The 24,917-nt window shown below is 43.8% G+C and overlaps 1 protein-coding gene across 4 annotated transcripts in view; it reads right to left on the bottom strand.

Moving 5' to 3' along the window:
• The window catches only part of RRBP1 (ribosome binding protein 1), a 139,007-nt gene that overhangs the window by 13,949 nt on the left and 100,141 nt on the right, over positions 1-24,917 (bottom strand). For all 4 annotated transcript variants that reach the window (XM_040351190.1, XM_040351193.1, XM_040351189.1 and 1 more), the window contains 8 exons: positions 21,700-21,789; positions 20,461-20,550; positions 18,253-18,345; positions 14,840-14,911; positions 13,061-13,156; positions 8,696-8,779; positions 7,402-7,476; positions 3,230-3,298 (listed from right to left, as the gene is read on the bottom strand). In XM_040351190.1, the coding sequence (XP_040207124.1) occupies positions 3,230-3,298; positions 7,402-7,476; positions 8,696-8,779; positions 13,061-13,156; positions 14,840-14,911; positions 18,253-18,345; positions 20,461-20,550; positions 21,700-21,789 (669 nt within the window). The remainder of the gene's footprint in view (positions 1-3,229; positions 3,299-7,401; positions 7,477-8,695; positions 8,780-13,060; positions 13,157-14,839; positions 14,912-18,252; positions 18,346-20,460; positions 20,551-21,699; positions 21,790-24,917) is intronic.

Raw genomic sequence — 24,917 nt, forward strand, 5'->3', positions numbered from 1 at the left:
ACAGAAATACTTGATTGATCTGCCAGAAATACAGTAAACTCCTAACTTCCTGTGCATTCTGTTGCACTGCACTGAAATATTTATGCCGCGTACACACGACCTTTTTTCGGGTTGTAAAACAATATGGGGCAGATCCTCAAAGCCATTACGCCAATTTTGCAGGTCGTATCTTTTGGTTGGTATCCACCAATCAGATACCACGGCATCTGTCTTAGATCCGACAGGCGTACGCCTTAGTACGCCGTCGGATCTAAGATGCAATTTTCCGGCGGCCGCTGGGTGGCGTTTCAGTCCTTTTCCGCGTCGAGTATGCAAATTAGCCATTTCCGACGATCCACGAACGTACGAGCGTCCGTCGCATTTTCTTACGTCGTTTTTTTTCCGGCTTTTTCCGGCGTATAGTTAAAGTTGCTATTTGGTGGCGTACTCAATGTTAAGTATGGCCGTCGTTCCCGCGTATAATTTTAAATATTCTACGTCGTTTGCGTAAGTCGTCCGTGAATGGGGCTGGATGCCATTTACGTTCACGTCAAACCAATGACGTCCTTGCGACGTCATTTAGCGGGAAATTCAGGGATGGCGCATGCGCAGTTCGTTCAGCGCGGGGACGCGCTTCATTTAAATGAAACACGCCCCCTACTCGCCGCATTTGAATTCCGCGCCGTTACGCCGTGAGAGATACACTACGCCGCCGTAACTTACGGCGCAAATTCTTTATGGATTCGAACCAAAGCCAGGTAAGGTACGGCGGCGTAGCGTATCTCAGATACGCTGCGCCGGGGAAGATCTTTGTGGATCTGCCCCTATGTTTTTAAAGGTCTAGAAAAAACAAAGTTTTTTTCAACCCGATCATTAAAACTGCCTTGCCTACACACGATCGTGGAAAAAAATGCTCTAGCAAAGCGCGGTGACGTACAACGCGTACGACGGCACTATAAAGGGGAAGTTCCATTCGGATGGCGCCACCCTTGGGGCTGCTTTTGCTGATTTAGTGTTAGTAAAAGACGATTCGTGCTTTTTAGTCTGTCACAGCGTGATGAATGTGCTTACTCCATTACGAACGCTAGTTTTACCAGAACGAGCGCTCCCGTCTCATAAATTGCTTCTGAGCATGCAGGTTTTTTTCACGTCGTTAAAGCCCACACACGACCATTTTTTACAATGTTAAAAACGTTGTGAAAAATTAGAGTTCGAAATTTTTAATGGCCATTTTTTACATAGTGAAAAATGCTCTGGAGCCCACACACACGATCGTTTTTAATGACATTTAAAAAAAAACGTAATTTTTTACAACCCGAAAAACGGTCGTGTGTACGTGGCATAAGCGTTATTAAGTGTTATCAGCCCTACCCAGTTCACATATGTGGACAATAGAACCCCTCACAAGAAATGCAAATAAAAAACAAATTTTGGGCTTTATTTATTTTTTATTTTTAGTCATTTATTTTTAAATTAAAATGTATTAATTTTCTTATTTACATTTTTCTTAATTTTTAGTTTTTGTAATACATTTCTTTACCGGTAGCTTCCAAGCCCTTCAGTCTCTTTTTGAGACAATTTATTAGAGACACACACACTTTGTATTAATTAATATATGGTAGGTAGTGTGACAGACCTAACCAAGAATAGGGGCTTCTGGAGAGGACCAGGAGCAAGCCTCTTACACACTGACTATAACCTAGCATGAGAGCAGATCATTCTCTAATGATGGACCACCACTTAATGCACACTGAGAACGTGGTTTGGATTACTATAGGATAGTAATATTTATCCACAATATCTCCCAGAAAATATATAAAGACTATTCCTGGTTTGTTTGATTCTGAACTGTACACGTTCATTGAAATAGCTGGGCACATTGACCTCTGTTTCATGTTCTTCAATGTAGGAGCAAACAGTCTGCTACCGAGGTCTCCTGCTATAGTCTGTTACCTACTAGGCTGATGAGGGGGAGATCACTGTTTGTATAGTTAATTGTGGGTGAGTGAGTGAGTGAATAACTTGTATAGCGCTACAAATGCAAACTAAATCGCCTTATGGCGCTTATTCCATCCGGTGTCGTTTTTATCCTTCAAAAGAGGTGGGTCTTAAGTTTTTTCCTGAAGGCCCAATGGTTTTCTTCCATGCGGATGTTCGTTGGTACTGAGGTCTCCTGCTATAGTCTGTTACCTACTAGGCCACTGGTTCTCAACTCCTGTCCTGAGGGCCCACTAACAGGCCAGATTTGAAGTATTACAGTACCTTGGGGAGATGCAGACTAGAATACTGCAATCACTGGGCAGCAAATTATATCACCTGTGATGTATTTCAGTTATCTTGCAAACCTGTTGAGAACCACTGTACTAGGCTGAGGAGGGGGGAGATCACTCTTGGTATTGTTAATTGTGCCAATTGGAACACCTTTTGTCTCTCTTAGCAAACCCTTGCGGGATGTGTTTATACTTGTGATAATGGGTCCTTTGTATTCACTGTTGTAGGGGCCGAATAGTCTAGTCATCCAGGTGACCAATTAAGGTAATGTTTCTAATATGTCAGTTGTTGTAATTATGTTTTGAAAAAAAAAAGTTTTTGTTTCCGTTATAAAAATGTGTAAATAAGAACGTTTTCTTCTTCACTAATGAGCACTGATAAGGCTGCACTGACGGGCATTGATAAGGCGGCACTGATGATGAGGCACTAATATGCAGCACTGATGGGCATTGATGGGCATTCATAGGTGGCACTGATAGGACACACTAATGGGCACTGAAAGGCTGCACTGATGGGCACTGATTGATGGCTCTGATAGGCAGCACTGATGAGGAGGAACTGGTAGGCATTACTGATAGCCACTGATTGGCACCTCTAATGGGTACTGATTGGCAAACCTTGTGGTCATAGGTGGGCATACCTGGTGGACCTGGGTGGGCAGGGCAGCACTGATAATCAATCGGCGCAGACCCCCCTGTCAGGAGAGCTGCCGATCGTCTCTCCTCTACTCGCATCTGTCAGCGCGAGTGGAGTAAAAGCTGATACACTGCTCTTCCTGTTTATGCTGTGATTGGACCCAGCTGACCACATGGTAAAGAGCTTACGTCAGAGACTCTTTACCGAGATTGGTGATGCGTTGGGTCAGACTGTCATATGACGTCCAGTCAGGATAACTTTGCGCACATCATTCTGCTATATGGCGGGTGGGAAGTGTTTATTATATTTAAAACTGTGATTTAATGTATTTAAAAGTAATTACCTCTTCCAGGTCTGCTGAGATGGTCTGCTCATCAGTCTGTTCATCCAAACTTGGTTGTGGAGCCTTCAGCTGGTTATAAAACAAATATATACAGACTATTGTAGTAACTTATTTAAAAAAACAAACAACAACAAAAAAAATAAAGATAAATACAATGCTCCAGTACAATAAAGAAATAATTGCAACTTTAGGATGCATAAGTATTCCTGGAAAACTAAACAATATATCCACTAAAAAAGAAGGCCAGGTAATGCAGCTAGCTCAGGTAAGGGGAAGTGTGAAACTGTCAAAGCATAAATAGAACAAGTCTTCTATCAGATCTCCATAGTGCTGTAGAATAGTTTGATGTTTAGTAAGAATTAACAGTAAATTACTCATTTTGAAGCCTAAATTAGCAAACAGATAGGATAGTTATAATGGCAATCACATCTCCCTGCCTTGGGCAGCAGCTCGCATACTGCTGACAGAACTACAGACCAGAGTTGTAGAAACTGAAGTTTAGCTCCATTTGGAGCGAAAGAAGTCAGTGGAGGAGTTTGTGTAGGTTGGAGCCAATTCAATAAAACTACATTAAAGACCTGAACCTGTAGAGTGGCTGCTCTTTTCCTACACTGGGTTGGCTGCAAAGAGGCACCAAGGGCGGAGGAAGCTGGGAAGGTGAGTGCCTTAAGTGGGGTCATATTGTTATCAGAGTACAGGTTAAGCCAAAGATATTGACCTATAATCCTGTGAAAGATTTCAAGCACTGACCCTGCAGCTGCCCACAGTTGTGATTACAAAGGACTTGTATACCCTTGCTGCATCCCGACTCATATTACTTTTCATTCTTTGTAATCTTTATTTTTTAATACATGCCCCAAAGAGCACCCATGTAGTAATACAATGACACTCTATTACAGTTAACTGTACAAAAACTAAATTCCAGGTATAGATTTATTTTTTGAAACTCTTTATATCAACTAGGTTGTATTCAATCATGACTGGGACAAAGGGGAAGGGGGTATTGCATGCATAAGTGAATTAAGTGAATTAGGATGCAGTCTTCAGGTACACGAGCTTGTGTCCCTGAAGACGTCACGACTGACGAAACATGTTGGGCGGGTCTTGGGAGTCAGAAGGAGAGCTGGATGTTTACTGAGTGCAGTGATCTTTGCTCTTGGCTGTGATAAGCTTATCTTCATTGTAGTGCTGCTGACTTTCTGTACAAAGTGATGCCATCTGCAACACTATGTGAGTGTGATTTTATTTAATACACTTTTCCTTGCATATATTGGAAGCATTATAATTGGAGGGCTGAATGGATGGATTATTAGAAATTGACATTTTTCACCATTTTTTTGATTTATTTACAGTTTTATTATATATATATATATATATATATATATATATATATATATATATATATATATATATATATATATATACACATACATACAGGGCTTTTTCTCAGAAAATAGGTGCAGGAACTCAACCACGACCCGTTCAGATTTCACAAACAGTAGAAGGGTCTTAAAGGTGCATCAAATACCAGGATTGCATTACATACAGAGTGCAGAGTTCAGGGGGGTTACACACAGAGTGCAGAGCTGTCACTTGTAAACACAGAAACCAGACTTCTGTGTTTACAAGTGATTGTGGTGAGCAGGCACCAAAGGGTCTGAGCCAGAGGTGGTGGAACCGAGTTCCCCCAAGTTCCCCCTGAAAAAAAGCCATATATATATATATATATATATATATATATATATATATATATATATATATATATATATATATATATATATATAGAGAGAGAGATAGAGTTTTTTTCCCCAGCGGGGACGTGGGGAAATGCAGTTCCGGCACCTCAAGCACTGACTGTATGTAATGGCAAGAAGTGCTGGGGTGTGCTGCAGGGTTTATTGATGCTTGCTACTGGGAGATCTATTCTAGCTGGAGAGGATCTATTTTTTTTTCATGGGGCTTTATTTTTCGCTGAGGGAGCTCTAGTGTTGCTGGTGGGGGACCTATTGTTGCTGGGAGTGGGTCTTATATTCCTGGGAGGTCAGTTGCTGGAGAGATCTACTGTTGAGGGAGGGGTCTATTGTTGCTGGCTGCCGGAGAGTCTATTGATCCTGGGTGCGGGGATATCTGTTTGTTGCTTCTGCCGGAGAGTCTATTGTTGCTGGGGGGGGGGGGGAGATTTTGTGGTGGGTGGTCCATTGTTGTTAGGGGGGGTCTATTATTGCTGGCTGCAGGGGATCTATTTTACTGCTTTTCATGTTATAATTACTAAATTCTATATAAATTACTTAGCACCACAAAATGCTAGCTGGTACTGTATTGTCTGAAAGCGCAGTACTGTGAGGTGGGTAGGGGATGGAACCAAGGAATGGTGCTCGAAGGTGGGTATTGGGGGAGAAAAGGAGTGATTCAAAAAAGGGGAAGTTCCTGCACCTATTCTGTGAATAAGACGGCCATATATATCACACACACACACACACACACACACACACACACACAATTTACGATCATACACTGATTGTGGGAAATATAGACACTGTTGATTATTTATATTAATACACGCATATCATCATTTATTTACGGTTTCTTTGAAATGAATACCAGATATTCCCCGACTGGATGAGGCGGAGCAGTGACTTCACAATCGCCATCCTCTCCATCTCATCTAGTCAGAGAACACCTTGCATTCATTGAGAAAAATGTAAGGTGTACTGTGCCAAGTGAGTAACACCCTGTGGTTACTATGCAGCAGGACAGCCGCAGCCACAGGACACAGAAGACAGTGGTGATTATTGTAGTAGCACCACCAACCACTACAGTCATTCTCCCCTTCCACGTCGGGCCCTCAGGTATGGCATGTTCATAAAGAAAGATAAAAGCTTGGCACCAAAGCATTTTGAGGTAAAATCATGTGACCTTTATTTTTAATCCATCAAGACATAAAATAATCAATGCCTACAGAAAAATAATCTTGCTATGGGTATTGATTCTTTGTCTTGATGGAATAATAATAACGGTCATGTGATTTTACCTCAAAATGCTTCGGTGCCAAACTTTTATTTTTAGAAGAAGGGAGTTACCGCTCAGGTGTGGTTGATGAACCTCTTCACCGAATCCAAAGCCATGGGTGCTGCCAATGCATAGGATAATGCAAGGATAAGAAGAACGGTTTGGACAGCCGCACTCCAAAAAATTGTTCCTTTATTGTAAAATCAAATCACAAAAAATACATGCCACAGCAAAAAAACAGATACAAGCTAACGTGTTTCACTGTAACTCAGTGCTTAATCATAGCTTCAAATACATGATTAAGCAATGCGCCTCTGCAGATTACCGCGGTTTCCCATTGTTTTAAATGGGAAGGAGCGCTCCTCTCACCGCTCCAAAGATGCTGCTTGCAGGAGATTTTTTTCTCTCCTGCCAGCGCATCGCCTCAGTGTGAAAGCCCTCGGGCTTTCACATTGAGAAGGCTGGGCAGGAGTTTTTCAGGCGCTATTTTTAGTGATATACCGCCTGAAAAACTCCTCAGTGTGAAAGGGGTCTAAAGGAACAATTTTTTGGAGTGCGGCTGTCCAAACCTTTCTTCTTATTCTTGGACTTTTATTTTTCGTTAGACATTGGACGATATGTAGAGCAGGTGTCCTGGCACAAGCATTTGATCCTCATCCTTTTAGATCAGGGGTTTCAAACTGGTGGCCCTCCAGCTGTTGTGAAACTACAAGTCCCATCATGCTTCTGCCTGTGGCAGTCATGCTTTTAACTGTCAGTCTTGCAATGGGACTTTCGCAACAGCTGGAGGGCCACCAGTTTGAGACCCCTGTTCTAGATACTACATATGAGTTGCAGCGATGCGGTTTGTTTCTTTTACATGGCATATAGAGATAGATAGATAGATAGATAGATAGATATATTTATACTTACATTCGTCTAAGCTGGACATGTAACTATGCAATAAAATCTATACATGGAGTCTAGCTATCCCCTAATTAGCATTACAGTGGAAATGATTTTTTTAGGACTCATCCTTTTGTCTAACTTTGTAAATTATTATCATTTTCTGAGTTTCACACAAACCAGAAGAATAAGGTTTAACAATCTAAATAATAGTGCTTAGCAGCAGACAGGGCAGCATAGGCAAAACAAACAGCACTTGGGCGTAAGGTGTCACTAACCTGATGATCTTGTACACCATGGGACTCTTTCTCATCATGCACATGATTCTGCATTTCACTTAACTGCTGTCTGAGCTGAAAAAGAGAAATTGCATTTAACTATCAAAATTTCTCAAGCAGAGACATTTGCTGGAATTCCATCTAACACACATAAAGGACACAACCCACCCCAATGTTTGTAGGGAGCTATAACTGACACTTTATTAGATCATAGGTGATCCAGTCAGCTGTAACTGCTGTTGTGGATGTTTCATAGAACTGCAATAGCACTCAAGGAATGCTAAAATGCTAAAATGACCTCTCGAGCAATATGATCATGTGTGAAAAAATTTGGCCAATTGTGTTTGGTGTGAAAGGGCCCTTATGGCTTGTACACACGATCCAAATATTGTACGAGGAACAATTGTACAATAAAATCTGATCGTTAGTACAGAGCTTTCGAGAGCCGATCACGACAATTCATCCGATATTATTCGATCGGACAAGCACGATACCAGATCATCCGATTTTCGTTTACTCAGTATATTTGTCATCCGAAAATACAAATACATTACAACACGACATCACTTCCAATTTTTTTTTTCTGTCGTACGAGAATTTTCGTGACTTTAGTAACCTATTCAATTTCTACTTGCAACTATTAAGCGAAAAAAGTCGGAAGGATCTGTCGTCCGATTTTCGGATCGTGTGTACGGGCCATAAGTGTCAGTGGAAGTATAAATACCAGTTATTGGCAGTTACTGGAAGTGAGTCAGTTAGTGGTAGTGTGGCCACAGGGCCGCCATCAGGAATTTTACACAGCTTCGGTCATGAGCCACCTGGAGTAGAGAACTAGGGGGGAGGGGATGGGGTGCTACCGCCACAAATTGAGAAGCGGTGGGAGTGTCGCAAATTGAGAAGCAGGGGGGGGGAGTGTAACAAGTTAAGAAGTAGGGGGGGGCGCTGCAAATGGAGAAGCTGGGGGGGCTGCCACCGCAAATTAAGGTTGAATATAGGGGGATGCCATCCGGGGGCCCTGGGGACCACCGGGCCCCTTAGAGGTTAGGGGGAGCTTTGGGTGCTGACGAAAAAAAATAAAAAAAAGGGGGATGCCATCCGGGCCCCTTAGAGGTTGGGCGGCCCTCTGTGGCTGTTTAATCTGTCCAGAAAAAAAAGCAAGGTATAATCCACTAGAATACACCAAGTAGTTGTGATGTATACAGTTATACCAACACATGGCAAAGCTGCAAAATTGGGTCTGGGCATTAAGGTTTGTTTTGACCCTGGGCATTAAGGGGTTAATTATTAAAATTACCAACGAAAGCTCTTTGCTTTGTTTTCTGGCTTCTACTTTTGTGGCATCCAGATGTTCTTGTGATTCTGACAAAAGCTGTCTCAGCTGCAATAAAGGAAGTCAGATACTCATATTAGCATTTATTATCTAAAGCCTTGCATAATGCTACAAATAAATCACACTTATTTGCATACAGTCAATATCCATGCACCTGTTTGCAAACACAGCTTTCAATCAGATTCTTTGCTAGCTCCATACACAAAGGCTCTATTCATGTAAATCAGCTGTATTCAGCACAAAACTTTGCAACATTTTATTGGAATAGGTTATTGAGGTCATTCACAAATATGATATTGATGCAAGATGATGGCTTCTGTACAGGGGGGGACTGACCATTGAGTCACTCGGGCACTGCCCGAGGGCCCCATGCCCCTAGGGGGCCCCATCAGGGTTGCCAGGCTCAGTAAAACCAGGGACAGTATGTAAAAATCTATGTTTTTTTAGATCTGTCCCTGATATGTCCGAAACCGACATTCTTTTGATGTGAAAATCCCGAGATTTTAGCTGCCCCGCCTCTGCACTGCCTCCTGGCGTGGTGGCCATCTGTAAGCCTAGGGGCCCCATAATCTTCTATTGCCCGGGGGCCCCATAATCTTCTATTGCCCGGGGGTCTCATGAGTTGTCAGTCCGCCCCTGCTTCTGTACAGTAATGCTTAGGAAGGGTTGGTAATAGGCTCAGGGTTGGTGATGGGGATAGGCTCAGATGTAGGGGATGGTGTTAGGCTCAGGTAATCACCAATTTAGGAATGTCTACTGCTGTGCTAAAAAAAAAAAAAAAATAGTATGTAGCAGGGCTGGGACAATTGGGTGGGGGGCAGAAGGGACACGAGCCCTGGATGTATCAAATGAATAAGGAGAGAGCGTTGCAGCATGACCATCACAAGAGTGGAGTGACACTGCAGTGCTGCTAAAGTCTGCCCTGATGCCCAACGCTTTATGCCAAAGCATAGTAGTGCTCAGTGGTTACTAGTTCAGCAGGGAACAGCCAAACTTCAATCCATGAATGGCCATTCCTGCTCGACAGAAGATCTAACAAATCGAACAGAGATACTGGAAAATATTTGTTGATCAGTGTATTCTGACAGCGGAGGAGTCCCACAGTCAGAACACAAAGGGGATGATTTACTAAACTGGAGAGTGCAAAATCTGGTGCAGCTTTGCATGGTAGCCAATCAGCTTCTACCTTTAGCTTGTTCGGTTAGGCCCCTTTCACATGGGGCAGTGGAGGTGCGGTGACGGTATAGCCGCGCGATTTTTAGCCGTTGTATTTACCGCGATATTCGGTCGCTAGGGGTGCGGTTTTAACCCCCGCTAGCGGCCAAAAAAGGGTTAATACTGCCCGCAATGCGCCTCTGTAGAGGCGCATTGCGGGCAGTATTACCGCGGTTTCCCATTGATTTCAATGGGAAGGAGCAGTATAGGAGCGGTAAACACCCCGCTCCTATACCGCTTCAAAGATGCGGCTAGCAGGACTTTTGGAGCGGTCCTGCTAGCGCACCGCTTCAGTGTGAAAGCCTTCGGGCTTTCACATTGAAGCCTGCAGGGCACGTTTTTTTCAGGCGGTACAGCAGCGCTATTTTTAACGCTGAACCACCTGAAAAACAGGTCAGTGTGAAAGGGGTCTTAAGCTTTGACAAAAAAGCTGGAAGGTTTCTATGCAAAGCTGCACCAAATTTCGCACTCTCCAGTTTTAGTAAATCAACTCGTGTCTCAGAGGGGGATTTCTTCCATCCATTTTGCTGAATGTAAAAAATAAAAAAAAAAACACAAGTAATCTAAGGCCAGCCTTAAAGTGGTATTAAACCCAAAAGCAAACATTTATTATATTGCAGCTCATCAATTCTTAGATGTGATGGCTGTAGTAGTTTTCTTTTTTAGGATTTATTTTCCTTATGTTCACCTGGTGATCCTGCTAGTTGCAAAAGAACAAGCAATCTTGCAGATGTACCAGTTAGAGGGATGAGACTTTCCATTTACCACGGACAGGGATGCTTATAATGATCTGCTTTTATTTATGTAAAACCTTTATCCCAAAAGGGAAAAAAACTGTTGTAATTGCCTAAAAAAGCGTTAGCTGGAGTTTGGCTTCAATTTATTAATGTATTCTAAATCTGCTAGTACATCTTACAATGCTTCTGTCCAAAGGTGTCTCCTGTGCTCCTTCATCCAGAGTGGGGGCACTCTAGGAGGTGTGTCACTGGCCAGATCGCCAGATGAAAACAGAGGGGAAAAAAGACACACAAAAGAAAACAAATGCAGCCATCGCATCTATTGATCGGCAAGCTGCAATATATTACATTTTTGGTTCTGGGTTTAATACCACGTTAATGATCCGAGTGATCTCACGCCCGACGAGTGTGTTAGTCCTGGCCTGCCCCGCCCCTCTGACATTACGTCATTCCCAGGCCAGGAAGAGGGAGCCACTCTGTGGTAGCTGGACAGATGTAAGGTAGGTCAATTAAAACGGACTACTTGAAAGCAGCAGGCTGAGGAAAGGCATTACATTCAATGCAATCAGATTCAGAGCGCCATTTCTGGATATGTAGCTTTGTACAGTGACCAGATTAACTCATTGGGGGGTGTGGGAGGATGAAGGGGTTAATAAACATAGCCACTTAGATAGTAATACAGCATGAAGGGGTTTATTAAAACTTTCACTGGCCACTGGTGCATTAGTGGCCAGTGACAGTATTAATTAACCCTTCGAGCTGCATTAGTGGCCAGAGACAGTATTGATTAACCCTTCGAGCTGCATTAGTGGCCAGTGACAGTATTAACCCTTTGTGCTGCATTAGTGGCCAGAGACAGTATTGATTAACCCTTCGAGCTGCATTAGTGGCCAGAGACAGTATTGATTAACCCTTCGAGCTGCATTAGTGGCCAGAGACAGTATTGATTAACCCTTCGAGCTGCATTAGTGGCCAATGACAGTATTAATTAACCCTTTGTGCTGCATTAGTGGCCAGAGACAGTATTGATTAACCCTTCGAGCTGCATTAGTGGCCATAGACAGTATTAATTAACCCTTCGAGCTGCATTAGTGGCCAGAGACAGTATTGATTAACCCTTCGAGCTGCATTAGTGGCCAGTGACAGTATTAACCCTTTGTGCTGCATTAGTGGCCAGAGACAGTATTGATTAACCCTTCGAGCTGCATTAGTGGCCAGAGACAGTATTGATTAACCCTTCGAGCTGCATTAGTGGCCAGAGACAGTATTGATTAACCCTTCGAGCTGCATTAGTGGCCAATGACAGTATTAATTAACCCTTTGTGCTGCATTAGTGGCCAGAGACAGTATTGATTAACCCTTCGAGCTGCATTAGTGGCCATAGACAGTATTGATTAACCCTTCGAGCTGCATTAGTGGCCAGTGACAGTATTAATTAACCCTTTGTGCTGCATTAGTGGCCAGGTACAGTATTGATTAACCCTTTGAGCTGCATTAGTGGCCAGAGACAGTATTGATTAACCCTTCGAGCTGCATTAGTGGGCAGTGACAGTATTAACCCTTTGTGCTGCATTAGTGGCCAAAGACAGTATTGATTAACCCTTTGAGCTGCATTAGTGGCCAGAGACAGTATTGATTAACCCTTCGAGCTGCATTAGTGGCCAGTGACAGTATTGATTAAGCCTTTGAGCTGCATTAGTGGCCTGTGGCAGTATTAATTAACCCGCTGTGCTGCATTAGTGGCCATATTAATTAACCCTTTGAGCTGCATTAGTGGCCAGTGGCAAAGTTCATTAACCCTTTGTGCTGCATTAGTGGCCAGTGGCAGTGTTCATGGGGAGTGGGGTTTTAATCAGTACTGCTACTGACCAACAATGCACGAAGAAGGTCAAGGGGCAACCAGTGCAGAGGGGTAGCATAACACCATTGACAACCAATGAGGTATTTGGCATTTTAACCCTGGGCACCAGATCTTATCCCTGCACTGACTGATATGTAAGAACCAGTGACAAATACCTTACTCTTGTGTAATATATCCATGTGCTGAAAATACAAAATGCATTCGAAATGCATTCGATGCCCATGTTAAAATACATACACCAATTTTAGGAGCCAAAAGTCAACACACAAACCTACATCAATGTATATATTAGCATAATGCAAAAGTCATTGACTGCAAAGTAACTGATAGACGCCAGGAACCAGCAGTTTTAACCTTCTATAGCAAATTAGAGTTTCAAACGTTAAAGGCCTGATACTAAATATGATGTGTAAGATTCATCTAAACGCATGGCCTAGCTGTTCCCCATTCCCAATGATGTAGGAACCCTTATATTATATACAGGGACAGATTCATGACCAGCTACAAGACACGTACAATTTCCACCTCTTTGGAATAAGTCTGACAATCTGTGCTAGAAGTGTTCATCTGGGTCTCCAGCTGTGCCTCCATTAAAGCAATGCATTCCTTGAGCTGAAATATAGAGAGACAATTATTATTATTATTATAATATAAAAAGGGAGACAATACAGTTATAATACAATAAAATACAAGAGGATTAAAGTGGTTTTAAACCCTTACAGACCACTTTAACCTACAGTTAAGCCTAGATTAAGGCTTACCTGTAGGTGCAACAAATATCTTCCAAACCTACACGGTTTAGGAGATATTTGCAAAAGAAAAGGCACCGATGTCTACGGCGCATGGGTCGTGGACAACGGCGCACAAGCGCACTGAGTGTGCCGCTTCTAACGGCGATCATGCCGTTAGTGACGGCACCCATGCACAGGAGTGACATCATTGCGGCTCCAGCCAGTCACAGTGCCGGACCTGCGATATGCGAAAGTCACTCCTGAAGAGATGGTGCCGCCGGGGGAGGGCAACGAGCACCGCTACGGGGGCTTTGATCTTAGGTAAGTACTTCATAATGAGCTAGTATGCTATGCCTATGCTATATGCTATATGCTATATGCTATGCTATGCTATAGGACCTTAAACAAACTGTGCACAGTATATAAACTATATGTATTTGGGGGGGGGGGGGGGATCTGTGTTTCTTGGCCTGCTGAAGGGCTTGAGCCCCGAAACTGTAGCCAAACTAACTTTTTTATTCTGTCTGCTGGACATTTAACCACTTGCCTTTTTCTGACATTTGTTGCTTACAAGTTGAATTCAGTATTTTTTGCTAGACAATTACTTAGAACCCCCAAACACACACACACACACACACACACACACACACACACACACACATACATATGTGTGTGTATGTATTAGCAGAGGCCCTAAAGAATAAAATGACAGTTGTTGAATTATGTCACACACCCAGGAATATAATATCATATTTTTTGACCAAAGATACAGCCATTTTGGAAAAGAGTGAAGGCCCTTGTCTACACCCTTTTAGAAATGAAAACCCCATTAGATCCATCGGTGTACTTGCTGGGTGTCCCCCCCCCCCACACAGAATGCCTAGGACTGCCAAGGAAGTTACTTCTGCATATCCCTACTGCCACCAGATGTCTAATTGCTTTATATTGGAGGTGGAACCACAATAGCCAATACAATCTCGATTTCAGTAAGTCTAACTTATGGAAGTGTTTACAGCAAAAATGAAAAATAGTATTGCATTGTTCAAACGTATATGGGATCCCGGGGTCCACATAGACACTTCCCCTTAATAGACGGGCAATCCGGCTCAGAAATTGACCCAGGCTAGTTGTCTGGCTCGCTCCTGCTCATCTTAAGACCCCCATACACACGCTATACAACATTTGTTGTCCGATTTCCAAAACCACGTAATGCAAGGGCCTGCCTGATTGCATACAAATTAAAGCTCTTAAGGTTTGACCTCATACTATATGGTTTTGGTAAATCTCAAGGAAAAATCTAAAGAAAATTGGGCTTCATGCTCATCTCCCCTTCTTGTTTACTCACGTCTCAAATGGGTCATCTATGCTAATATGTATTGCAAGCTGCATTGAGATATTTGTCACACTAGAATCTTCTTAAAAAACAATGTATCATTTCAATGATGGGGCACTGTTTTTTTATTGACTTGGAAAGTCCTCCTTTTCTATGAACTCTTGTTATAATGTTGGCATAGTATAGCACACAAGCAACAGTGACATTTTCTAATATAAAGAGTAATAATACCTGATCCGTGCTTTGGACATCTAATTTCAGTCTTTCCACTGCTTCTTCCAAGGTCTTTATTTGGATTTGTGACTATAGAAAACAAGTTATTAATAAATATACATTATACAGTAAAAGTAGTGTAAAGATTCTCACAAATTAACCCAATGAGGCTTCAATTGACTGTACTAAGGTAAGAGAAATACATGAAAGATGATCAAAAGCCAACCATTTAGACAATTGGAGGTATCTATTAGCCGGATTCAGGTAGGGGAGTGTATCTTTAAGGCGGCGCAGCGTATCGTATTTACGATACGCCGCCTTAAGTCAGAGAGGCAAGTACTGTATTCACAAAGTACTTGCCTCCTAACTTACGGCGGCGTAGCGTAAATGGGGCCACGTAAGCGCGCCCAATTCAAATGAGGGGGCGTGTTTATGTTAATGGAGGGTGACGTGACGTGATTGACGTTTTTACGAACGGCGCATGCGCCGTCTGTGTACATATTCCAGTGTGCGTTGCTCCAAAGTATGCCGCAAGGACGTATTGATTTCGACGTGAACGTAAATTACGTCCAGCCCTATTCATGGACGACTTACGCAAATGACGTAAAATTTTCAAATTTCGACGTGGGAACGACGGCCATACTTAACATTGACTACGCCTCCTAGGGGGCAGCTTTATATTTACGTGGCGTATCTCTTACGGAAATGGCGTATCTTTACTGCACGTACTTTCGTGAATCAGCGTATCTAGTCATATACATATTCTACGCCGAACTCAACGGAAGCGGCACCTAGCGGCCAGCCTAAAAATTACACTTTAACCACTTAACCCCCGGACCATATTGCTGGTCAAAGACCAGAGCACTTTTTGCGATTCGGGACTGCGCCGCTTTAACTGACAATTGCGCGGTCGTGCGACGTGGCTCCCAAACAAAATTGGCGTCCTTTTTTTCCCACAAATAGAGCTTTCTTTTGGTGGTATTTTATCACCTCTGCGGTTTTTATTTTTTGCGCTATAAACAAAAATAGAGCGACAATTTTGAAAAAAAATAATATTTTTTACATTTTGCTGTAATAAATATCCCCCAAAAATATATAAAAAAACATTTTTTTCCCTCAGTTTAGGCCGATACGTATTCTTCTACCTATTTTTCGTAAAAAAAAAATCGCAATATGCGTTTATTGATTGGTTTGCGCAAAAGTTATAGCGTTTACAAAATAGGGGGTATTTTTATGGCATTTTTATTAATATATTTTTTTTACTAGTAATGGCGGCGATCAGCGATTTTTTTTCGGTACTGCGACATTATGGCGGACACTTGACACATTTTTAGGACCATTGGCATTTTTATAGCGATCAGTGCTATAAAAATGCATTGGATTACTATAAAAATGCCACTGGCAGTGAAGGGGTTAACACTAGGGGGCGGGGAAGGGGTTAAGTATGTCCCTGTGTGTTCTTACTGTGGGGGGGGGTGGCCTCACTAGGGGAAACACTGATCCTCTGTTCATACATTGTATGAACAGAAGATCAGCATTTCCCCTGCTGACAGGACCGAGAGCTGTGTGTTTACACACACAGCTCCCGGTCCCCGCTCTGTAACGAGCAATCGTGGGTGCCCGGCGGCGATCGAGCCCGCCGGGCACACGCACGGGAGTCGGGGGCCTCCGGCGGCGTGCACGCGCCCCTAGTGGCCGCTCGAGGAGCGGACGTATAGCTACGGGCTCTCGCCCAGAAGAGCCGACCTGCCGCCGTATAATGACGGTGGCTGGTCAGCTAGTAGTTAAGATAAGACGGCGTAGGAGACTTACGCCGCTCGTATCTTAGCCTAATTTAAGCGTACCTGGTTTCCAGAATACGCTTAAATTAACGCCGGCGTAGATTAAGAGTTACGACGGCGTATCTACTGATACGCCGGCATAACTCTCTATGAATCTGGCTATATATGTATTGCTATGTTAAACAGGCCTAATCCAAATTAGGTGAAGTGTAAAGTACAAAGGTGCGTAGCATCCATAGTAACCACACCTTTCTTTGGTTAGTGCAGAACTATGGCAGCTGTTTATAGACAGCCAAAAAGTGACCGATAGTGGCCTCTGACTCCTATTTGGAAGATATCTCTTGATGTTTTATGGCAGTGACACCAGGATAAGAAATCAGGATGTGGAAATCACGAGACTGGAGAGCACAGCCAGAAAAACAAAACAACTTACAAAGGTTGTAATATTTCCGTAGTCTACTAAAAAATGTTTTTATTGCAGAGTCTCTTATTGAACAGATTTCCATCACTTCCTGACTTTCTAATTCCCTGTCACTATGACACAACCCAAGAGAAAATACCTTAACCACTTCAATACCAGCACCTTCCCCCCTTCCTGCCCAGGTCAATTTTCAGCTTTTAGTGCGGTCACACTTTGCATGACCCGGTCATGCAACACTGCACACAATTATTTTTTTTTACATTTTTTCACACAAATAAAAAACTTTCTTTTGGTGGTATTTAATCACCACTGGGTTTTAAATGTTTTGCTAAAAAAGACCGAAAATTAGAAAAAAATGGTTTTTCGTCGTTTGTCAGACAACTTTGTAAAGAAGTCATTTTTCTCCTTCACTGATGTGCGCTGATGTGGCAGCACTGAAGGGCATTAATGAGGCAGCACTGAAGGGCATTAATGAGGCAGCACTGAAGGGCAGTCATGAGGTGGCACGAATATACAGCAATGCTACCGATCGGCTCTCTTCTCCTCACACTCTGTCAGTGTGAGGCAAGGAGAGCCTATAGCTGCCATTTGCTTGTTTACATGTGATCAGACACAGCTGATCACATGGGTAAAGAGCCGCGTCATCGCAAGTGTGTGAGCCTGGGACAATGTAATATGACGGCGTCCCAGAACAAGAGAGCATCCCACCCGCCGTCATTTGTCTATACGGCGAGCAGCAGGCAGTTAAAGTGGTTCTAAAGGTAGAAGTTGTTTTACCTTAATGCATTCTCTTCATTAAGGTAAAAAACATTCTCTGTGCAGCTTCCCCCCCTAGCCCCCACTTATACATGAACCTGATATTGATCCAGTGATGTGCGTGAGGGCATCAGATCTCTCCCTCCTCATAGGCTTAGACACAGCAGCAGGAGACATTCCCTACTGTCAATCACAGTTAGTGAGGAGGGAGCCGTGACGCGGCCAAGGTACACTTTGTGCGTCTATGGACTTTAAAGTCTATACCTTAAAATGACAACATAATGAATGTTAATATATCTTGTGCCACGTCCCCTGTCTGGTCTTTATGACGTGTCATGTCCAGACACTCATCCTTAGGATTTTTCGTTAATGCTGCTACTACCGGTAGTTTAAAGGAAAAACTGTCTTGAAAGAAACATGGAGGCTACTTTGGATTCCTCCTGAAGATGCCAATTTAGTGCAGCTGCACTCACCTTTGTGAGCGACTCCTCAGATGCCTCTAGCTTTGCTTTCCAAACCTGCTCCTCCTCTTCAACACTCTTCTGCAGGTCCTTCAGCATCCCTTCCTAAGACAATGAAAAGTCAGAAGCCAATATTAGACCAGTGTATGCGTTTTATAGGGTACAGAAAAGAAGAGGGGTCGAAGGGGGATGTTTTCACAAATCAATTTGAACAGTGGGGGTCGGTGATAGATGAACTCCACCTAACAAGGCAGGAACACATCAGTAAATAGTCACAAACATCAATGAAGAAATTCCTAAAAGGGTGTCATGTACACTCTTTAGAATTCTGTTGGGGCGCAGCACTGAAAGTGTTGGTGCTTGCATCCGATTCATGTACCTGTCAGAGAAAGTCTTTGCACAGAAGTCGGATGGAGTGACCAAAGTGAACACTCCTTCCTCAGTGCACTCATACGTGTTTTCTTTCCCTGGCTACTGTGCCCATTGGTCTGACGGGCCCGTGACTGAGGAGTTTTGTTTTAGCGCTCGGGGCAGCCTAATGGGGAACTGGGAGACTAGTTTGCCATCAGGTGCGCTTTGCTTTTGATTGACAGCACACGGCAGTGGGCGGATCCATAGCCACTTAATTTCAATAAAAGGCTTTCGAAACCACCCACTGCCTTTTGCCGTTAAATCAAATGTAAAGTGGATCTGATGAGAAACTAGTCTTTCCCATCAGGCTCCAAACACCCGGTGACAAACCATTTCCCAAACATGGGCATTTGGGTAATGACATCACCTTTGTATACATTTAGCTTTTGGCCAGGGAATCTCCTAACTGACAGCTAAATGGGGCTGGGGGTACAGCCTTGTGGGGGCATCTGCCACATACATAACAGTTTCCCAGCATGGGCACGGCCTGCTTTAAGCACTGTGAGGCCAGAGGGCCTGGTCATGGTTTCACACAATTACTACTTTTTACTCTTCACACTTTTTATTTAAACCCATGTTCGTCACTTTTTGTATTTTTATGTTTGTACACGGTTTTTGCACATGTGACTGGTAGGGTGTAGGTCGTCAGGCCTGCCCTGAAAGTCTTGGGAGGGGGTGGACATGGCCTTCTGGCTTAGTTTGCCCGCTCTCATGGGGTCTCCCTTTTGAGGGAGCCCCACCAATTACTTGGGTGGGTCTGTTTCGGCAGACCCTCCAGAGAAAGGGGTCCGTCTGATTTTGGCTAGATGGACCAAGTGTAAAATACCCCAGTCCCCGTCTGCAGCCTAACGCCCCGGGTGATGATTTTAGAGGGCTTGTGTACACCAATTGCACGTTTTTGTGTTTCACTCTTTGGGCCAGATCCACAGTGAGAGTACGCCGGCGTATCTACTGATACGCCGGCGTACTTTCAAATTTCCGGCGTCGTATCTTTAGTTTGAATCCTCAAACCAAGATACGACGGCATCTGGGTTTGATCCGACAGGCGTACGGCTTCGTACGCCTTCGGATCGTAGATGCAATACTTTGGCGTCCGCTGGGTGGAGTTTGCGTCGTTTTCCGCGTTGGGTATGCAAATTAGCTATTTCCGACGAACCACGAACATACGCACGGCCGTCACATTCTCTTAAGTCGTCTCTAGTCGGCTTTTTCCGGTGTATAGTTAGATTTGCCATGTTAAGTATGGCCGTCGTTCCCGCATCGAAATCTGAATTTTTTCTTTTTTTTGCGCAAGTCGTCCGTGAATCGGGATGGACGCAAGTCACGTCTAAGTTTAAAAAATGACATCCTTGCGACGTCATTTCGCGCAATGCACGGCGGGAAATTTAGAAATGGAGCATGCGCAGTTCATTCGGCGCGGGGACGCGCTTCATTTAAATGAATCACGCCCCCTAATCGCCGATTTGAATTCCGCCGCCAGAGATACACTACGCCGCCGTAACTTACGGCGCAAATTCGTTGTGGATTTGAAACAAAGCCAAGTAAGTTACGGCGGTGTAGCGTATCTTAGATACGCTGCGCCGGTGCCGATCTATGTGGATATGGCCCTTTATGTGTGAGTATTCACACGCCATGGACCATCTGTGCCCCTGTTAGGGAGATTCGCCATAAAGACATGGATGAGCGAGTTTGGGGTTGAGGAATTTGACTGTCCTCCACATATTCAGGAATGATGTGTGCATGTGTGGTACGGCATAAGAAGTATCCTACGTTGATAATAAGCATAATTAGAGAGACAGTACAACTCACCGTCTCAGCCAGGATGGTCCTGTATTGATCACATTCTGCTTGCAAGGAGACCTGTGCGTCTTCTGCTTCTTTTAGTTTAAGCAATGAATCCTGAAAACCAGATGAGACAAGAGACCTTAACACAAAATGTAACTGCATTTCAGTTCAAAATCTTAGCAGCTAGCTAAATTTGTTGGCCGATTTGTTGGTGACTTGCAGTAGTATCCAGCATAGTGCTACTGTATAGAGAAGGCTTTTTCTACCAGGGTTCCTCTAGAGATGGATTGGGGTTCCTTGAGGAATTTCTGCCTCTTAGATAAGTTCCTACTGACAGCACTGATCTTTTTAGATATCTGTAAGAGAGCAATTCTTCGCAAAGAACACCCCGGAGCACTAGTAGACTAAAATGGTATTAATTTAGTTAGACTAAAATGTTTTAGTCGACTAAATTAAAACTGGTCGGACCCCATTCTGTGCAATGGAACTGTTCTAAATCGGTGAAATTTGAGTCACTCCGACCTTAAAAAAAAAAGTTTCTGCACTACTATTGGCCTGACTTTGGTATGACTTGCATTGACTTCTGTTAAAGCGGTTGTATACCCTCATATCCTACTTGCACCTACAGGTAAGCCTTCATTATGGCTTACCTGTAGGTGTTTGCAATATCTCCTTAACCTACATGGTTAAAGAGATATTTGCAGAAAAGCGGGCACCGATGTCTACAGCGTATACGCGCCGTAGACAATGGCGCAGGTGCACTGAGCGCGCCGGCTCTTGAATGGTAGAGTGCCGGAAATGTGCGCATGCGCAGGAGTGATGTCGTCGCTGCTCCGGCCAGTCACAGCGCCGATACCCAAAGTCACTCCGGGAATCATGGTGGCGACAGAGGACGTGTCCGAGGATCGCTGCGTGGGCTTCGATCTGAATGAATGAATGAATGAATGAAAAACGTATAAAGCGCGGCGCATGCGAACTGAATCGCTTCTGGGCGATCTAAGGTAAGTAATTGATAATGAGCTAGTATATATGCTAGTCATACTAGCTCATTAGGCCTTTGCCTTGCAGTTTTTTTTTGGGGGGGTATACAACCGCTTTAAAGAAGTCGCAGACAGGTGAACCCGGGCTAACTTCTCTCACAATCAGAAATAAGATGTTGGTCTGTGAGTCACTGCAAAGAGGGGGGACTACAGTTTTCCAGCAAAACATTGCTTCTTGCTTCATTTATGACCAGATCAATAGCCTTGCAAATAAAACACTTACAGATGAATCTGTCTGGTCTGCTGGCTGGCTCAGCTGCTTCAGCAAGTCGGATGACTTTTCTCTGAACTCCTGAAGCCACTCACTGTACAGCTGAAAGTGGAAAGACAACAGTCAGTAACAATCAAAATACCGTGGCTGTTCATGATCCAAGATTATTTAGTAAAGCTGGTGATACACAGAGTAAATTTCAGCCAGTTCCTGATAAACCAGCTTAAATTCAATCTGCGGGTGGCGTTGTTGCCACCAGTCCGCCAGCCACCTTTGATCTGAAAAATAAGGGAGCCGGGCAGAAAATTGTGGTCCAATCAGATGCAGCCACTGTTTGGGCATTCTGACAGCTGCATGTGCCGCACACAATAGCCAGCAATGGAAGATTCATCCATCCACATTGTTTGGTAGGATGGTGGAACCAACAGAATACTAAAGGCCCGTACACAGGATCGGATTTTCCAACAACACATGCGTGATGGAAGGGTTTTGTCAGATAATCCGACCGTTTGTATGCTCCATCGGACAATTGTTGTCGGAATTTCTGACAACAAATGTTTTATAACATGCTCACAAAGTTTCCGACAACAAATGTGTTCCGTCGGATTATCCGATCCTGTGTACACAAGTCCGTTGCAATAGAATCCAAAGTACAAACATGCATGCTCGGAACCAAGGCTAACCATAGCATAACATTAGCAGTTGCCCAAAGGTTGGCGGTAAAGAGCCAAAAAAAAACACAATGGGCCAGATTCATAAAGACTTACGACGGGCGTATCAGTAGATACGCCGTCGTAAGTCTGAATCCGCGCCGTCGCAAAGCATAAGCGTATGCTCAAACTGAAATACGCCTAAATGTTGCTAAGATACGAGCGGCGTTAATCTCCTACGCCGTCGTATCTTAGGGTGCATATTTACGCTGGCCGCTAGGTGGCGCTTCCGTTGATTTCTGCTTAGAATAAGCAAATGAGCTAGATACGCCGATTCAGAAACGTACGTGCGCCCGGCGGATTTTTTTACGTCAATTGCGTAAGGCTTTTTCCGGCGTAAAGTTGCCCCTGCTATATGAGGCGTAGCCAATGTTAAGTATGGACGTCGGGACAGCGTAGAATTTTCCGTCGTTTACATCGTTTGCGTAAGTCGTTCGCGAATAGGGCTTTGCGTAAGTTACGTTCACATCGAAAGCATTGACTATTTGCGGCGTAATTAGGAGCATGCGCACTGGGATACGTTCACGGACGGCGCATGCGTCGATCGTAAAAAGCGTCATTTACGTGGGGTCACGATGATTTTACATAAAACACGCCCACATCTTACACATTTGAATTAGGCGGGCTTACGCCGGCCAATTTACGCTACGCCGCCGCAACTTACGGAGCAAGTGCTTTGTGAATACTGCACTTGCCTGTCAAAGTTGCGGAGGCGTAGCGTAAATAGGATACGCTACGCCCGCACAGAGTTACGTGCTCCCTACCTGAATCTAGCCCGTAGTTTCATGTATGTTGGCTGAAAAAGTTCTGCCGTTCACGGTCACGGCCAACGGCCTTCGCACAAAATTCCACGGATTTGTCCGATGGAACTCTGATCGTGTGTATGAGGCTTAACAGTGTAGGGTCAGCCATAGACAAACAGCAATATGCAAAGAGCTGAAAACTAACAGCAACCAGAGTTCACCACTCAGAGACCTGTAACCAGTTAAGTGCTATAAGCCACCAGGTTGTTATAAGCAACAGCGCAACTTTCTTTTAAGAAAGCATTTTATTGAAGAAACCAAAGTCCTGAAGAAACCAAAGTCCTGATATGTTATTCAGTAACAGAATATGCAAAAGTCGGGAATAAATGGGTATAAACATGAAACCGCATTGTCACACATTAACCGCTTCCCGACAGTATAACTCATATATATGGCGGCAAGGCAGATCTGCTGCCCAGGATCATATACCTAGTACATGATCCTGCACCTCTGAGTCTGGATGCATGCCGCCGCCCCGCTCCCACTGTGATTATACACTGATCTATGGGGGTACAGTGGACTCCATGTCTAGCTGCACCTGACGATCATTAGGCAGAGAACCTGAATGGCGATCTGCCTATGTAAACAAGGCAGATTGCCGTTCTTTCAGTAGGGAAGGCATAGATCAAGGCTCCTCAAACTACGGCCCTCCAGCTGTTGCGGAACTACACATCCCATGAGGCATTGCAAGACTCTGACATTCACAGACTTGACTAGGCATGATGGGAATTGTAGTCCCTGAACAACTGGAGGGTCGTAGTTTGAAGACCCATGGCATAGATCTTGTGTTCCTGCTAAGCACCTCCCACACAGTACACAAGCACTGGCAAGGCACACAGTTAACCCTTTGATTTCCCCTGAGGTTAACCCCTTCCCAGCAAGTACAGTGACAGTGCGTATTTTTAGCACTGATAACTGGATTAGTGTCACCGATCCCAAAAAGTGTCAGTTTGTGTCCGATTTGTCTGCCGCAATATCGCAGTCCCACTAGAAGTCGAATGCATATTGGCCTAAATATATGAAGAAATTCTATTTTTTTTTTTATTTGATATGTTTTATAGCAGAAAGTAAAAAAAATTTTTTTTTTTAAAAATTGTTGGTCTTCTTTTGTTTATAGCGCCAAAAATAAACCCAGAGATGATCCAATACCACCAAAAGAAAGCTATTTGTGAAAAAAAAAAAAAAAAAAACATACATTTTATTTGGGTACAGCGTCGCACGAACGCGCAATTGTCAGTTAAAGTAACGCAGTGTCGTATCGCAAAAAATGGCTTGGTCACGAAGGGGGTAAATCTTCCGGAGGTCAGGTGGTTAAAGAATACAATGTTTTTAGAGGGCATCCTCTAAAATTCATAGCTTATTCTATAGAGATGGAGAATCACTCAGCATTTTCATTCACTACCATCTAGCACAGTAGATGTCCAATTCAGGACTATAGTTTTTCAAGCATAAAATAGTAATAGTGGTATAAAAGACCAGCACTGCTTTGGATGCAGCTTTATTTTATACTGTATACATTATCTTTCGTTGATTAACCACTTAAGGACCGCCTCCTGCACATATACGGTCAGCAGAATGGCACGGCTGGGCACAGGCATGTACCTGTATGTCGCCTTTAAGAGCCCAGCCTGAAGAGACCCGGCGGCCTGAAGCTACATGCCCCCGGGACACGATCGCCGCCGGTGTCCCACGATCGGTCACAAGAGCTGAAGAACGG

Source organism: Rana temporaria, chromosome 4 (genome assembly GCF_905171775.1).
Source record: "Rana temporaria chromosome 4, aRanTem1.1, whole genome shotgun sequence".
Classification (NCBI taxonomy): Eukaryota; Metazoa; Chordata; class Amphibia; order Anura; family Ranidae; genus Rana; species Rana temporaria.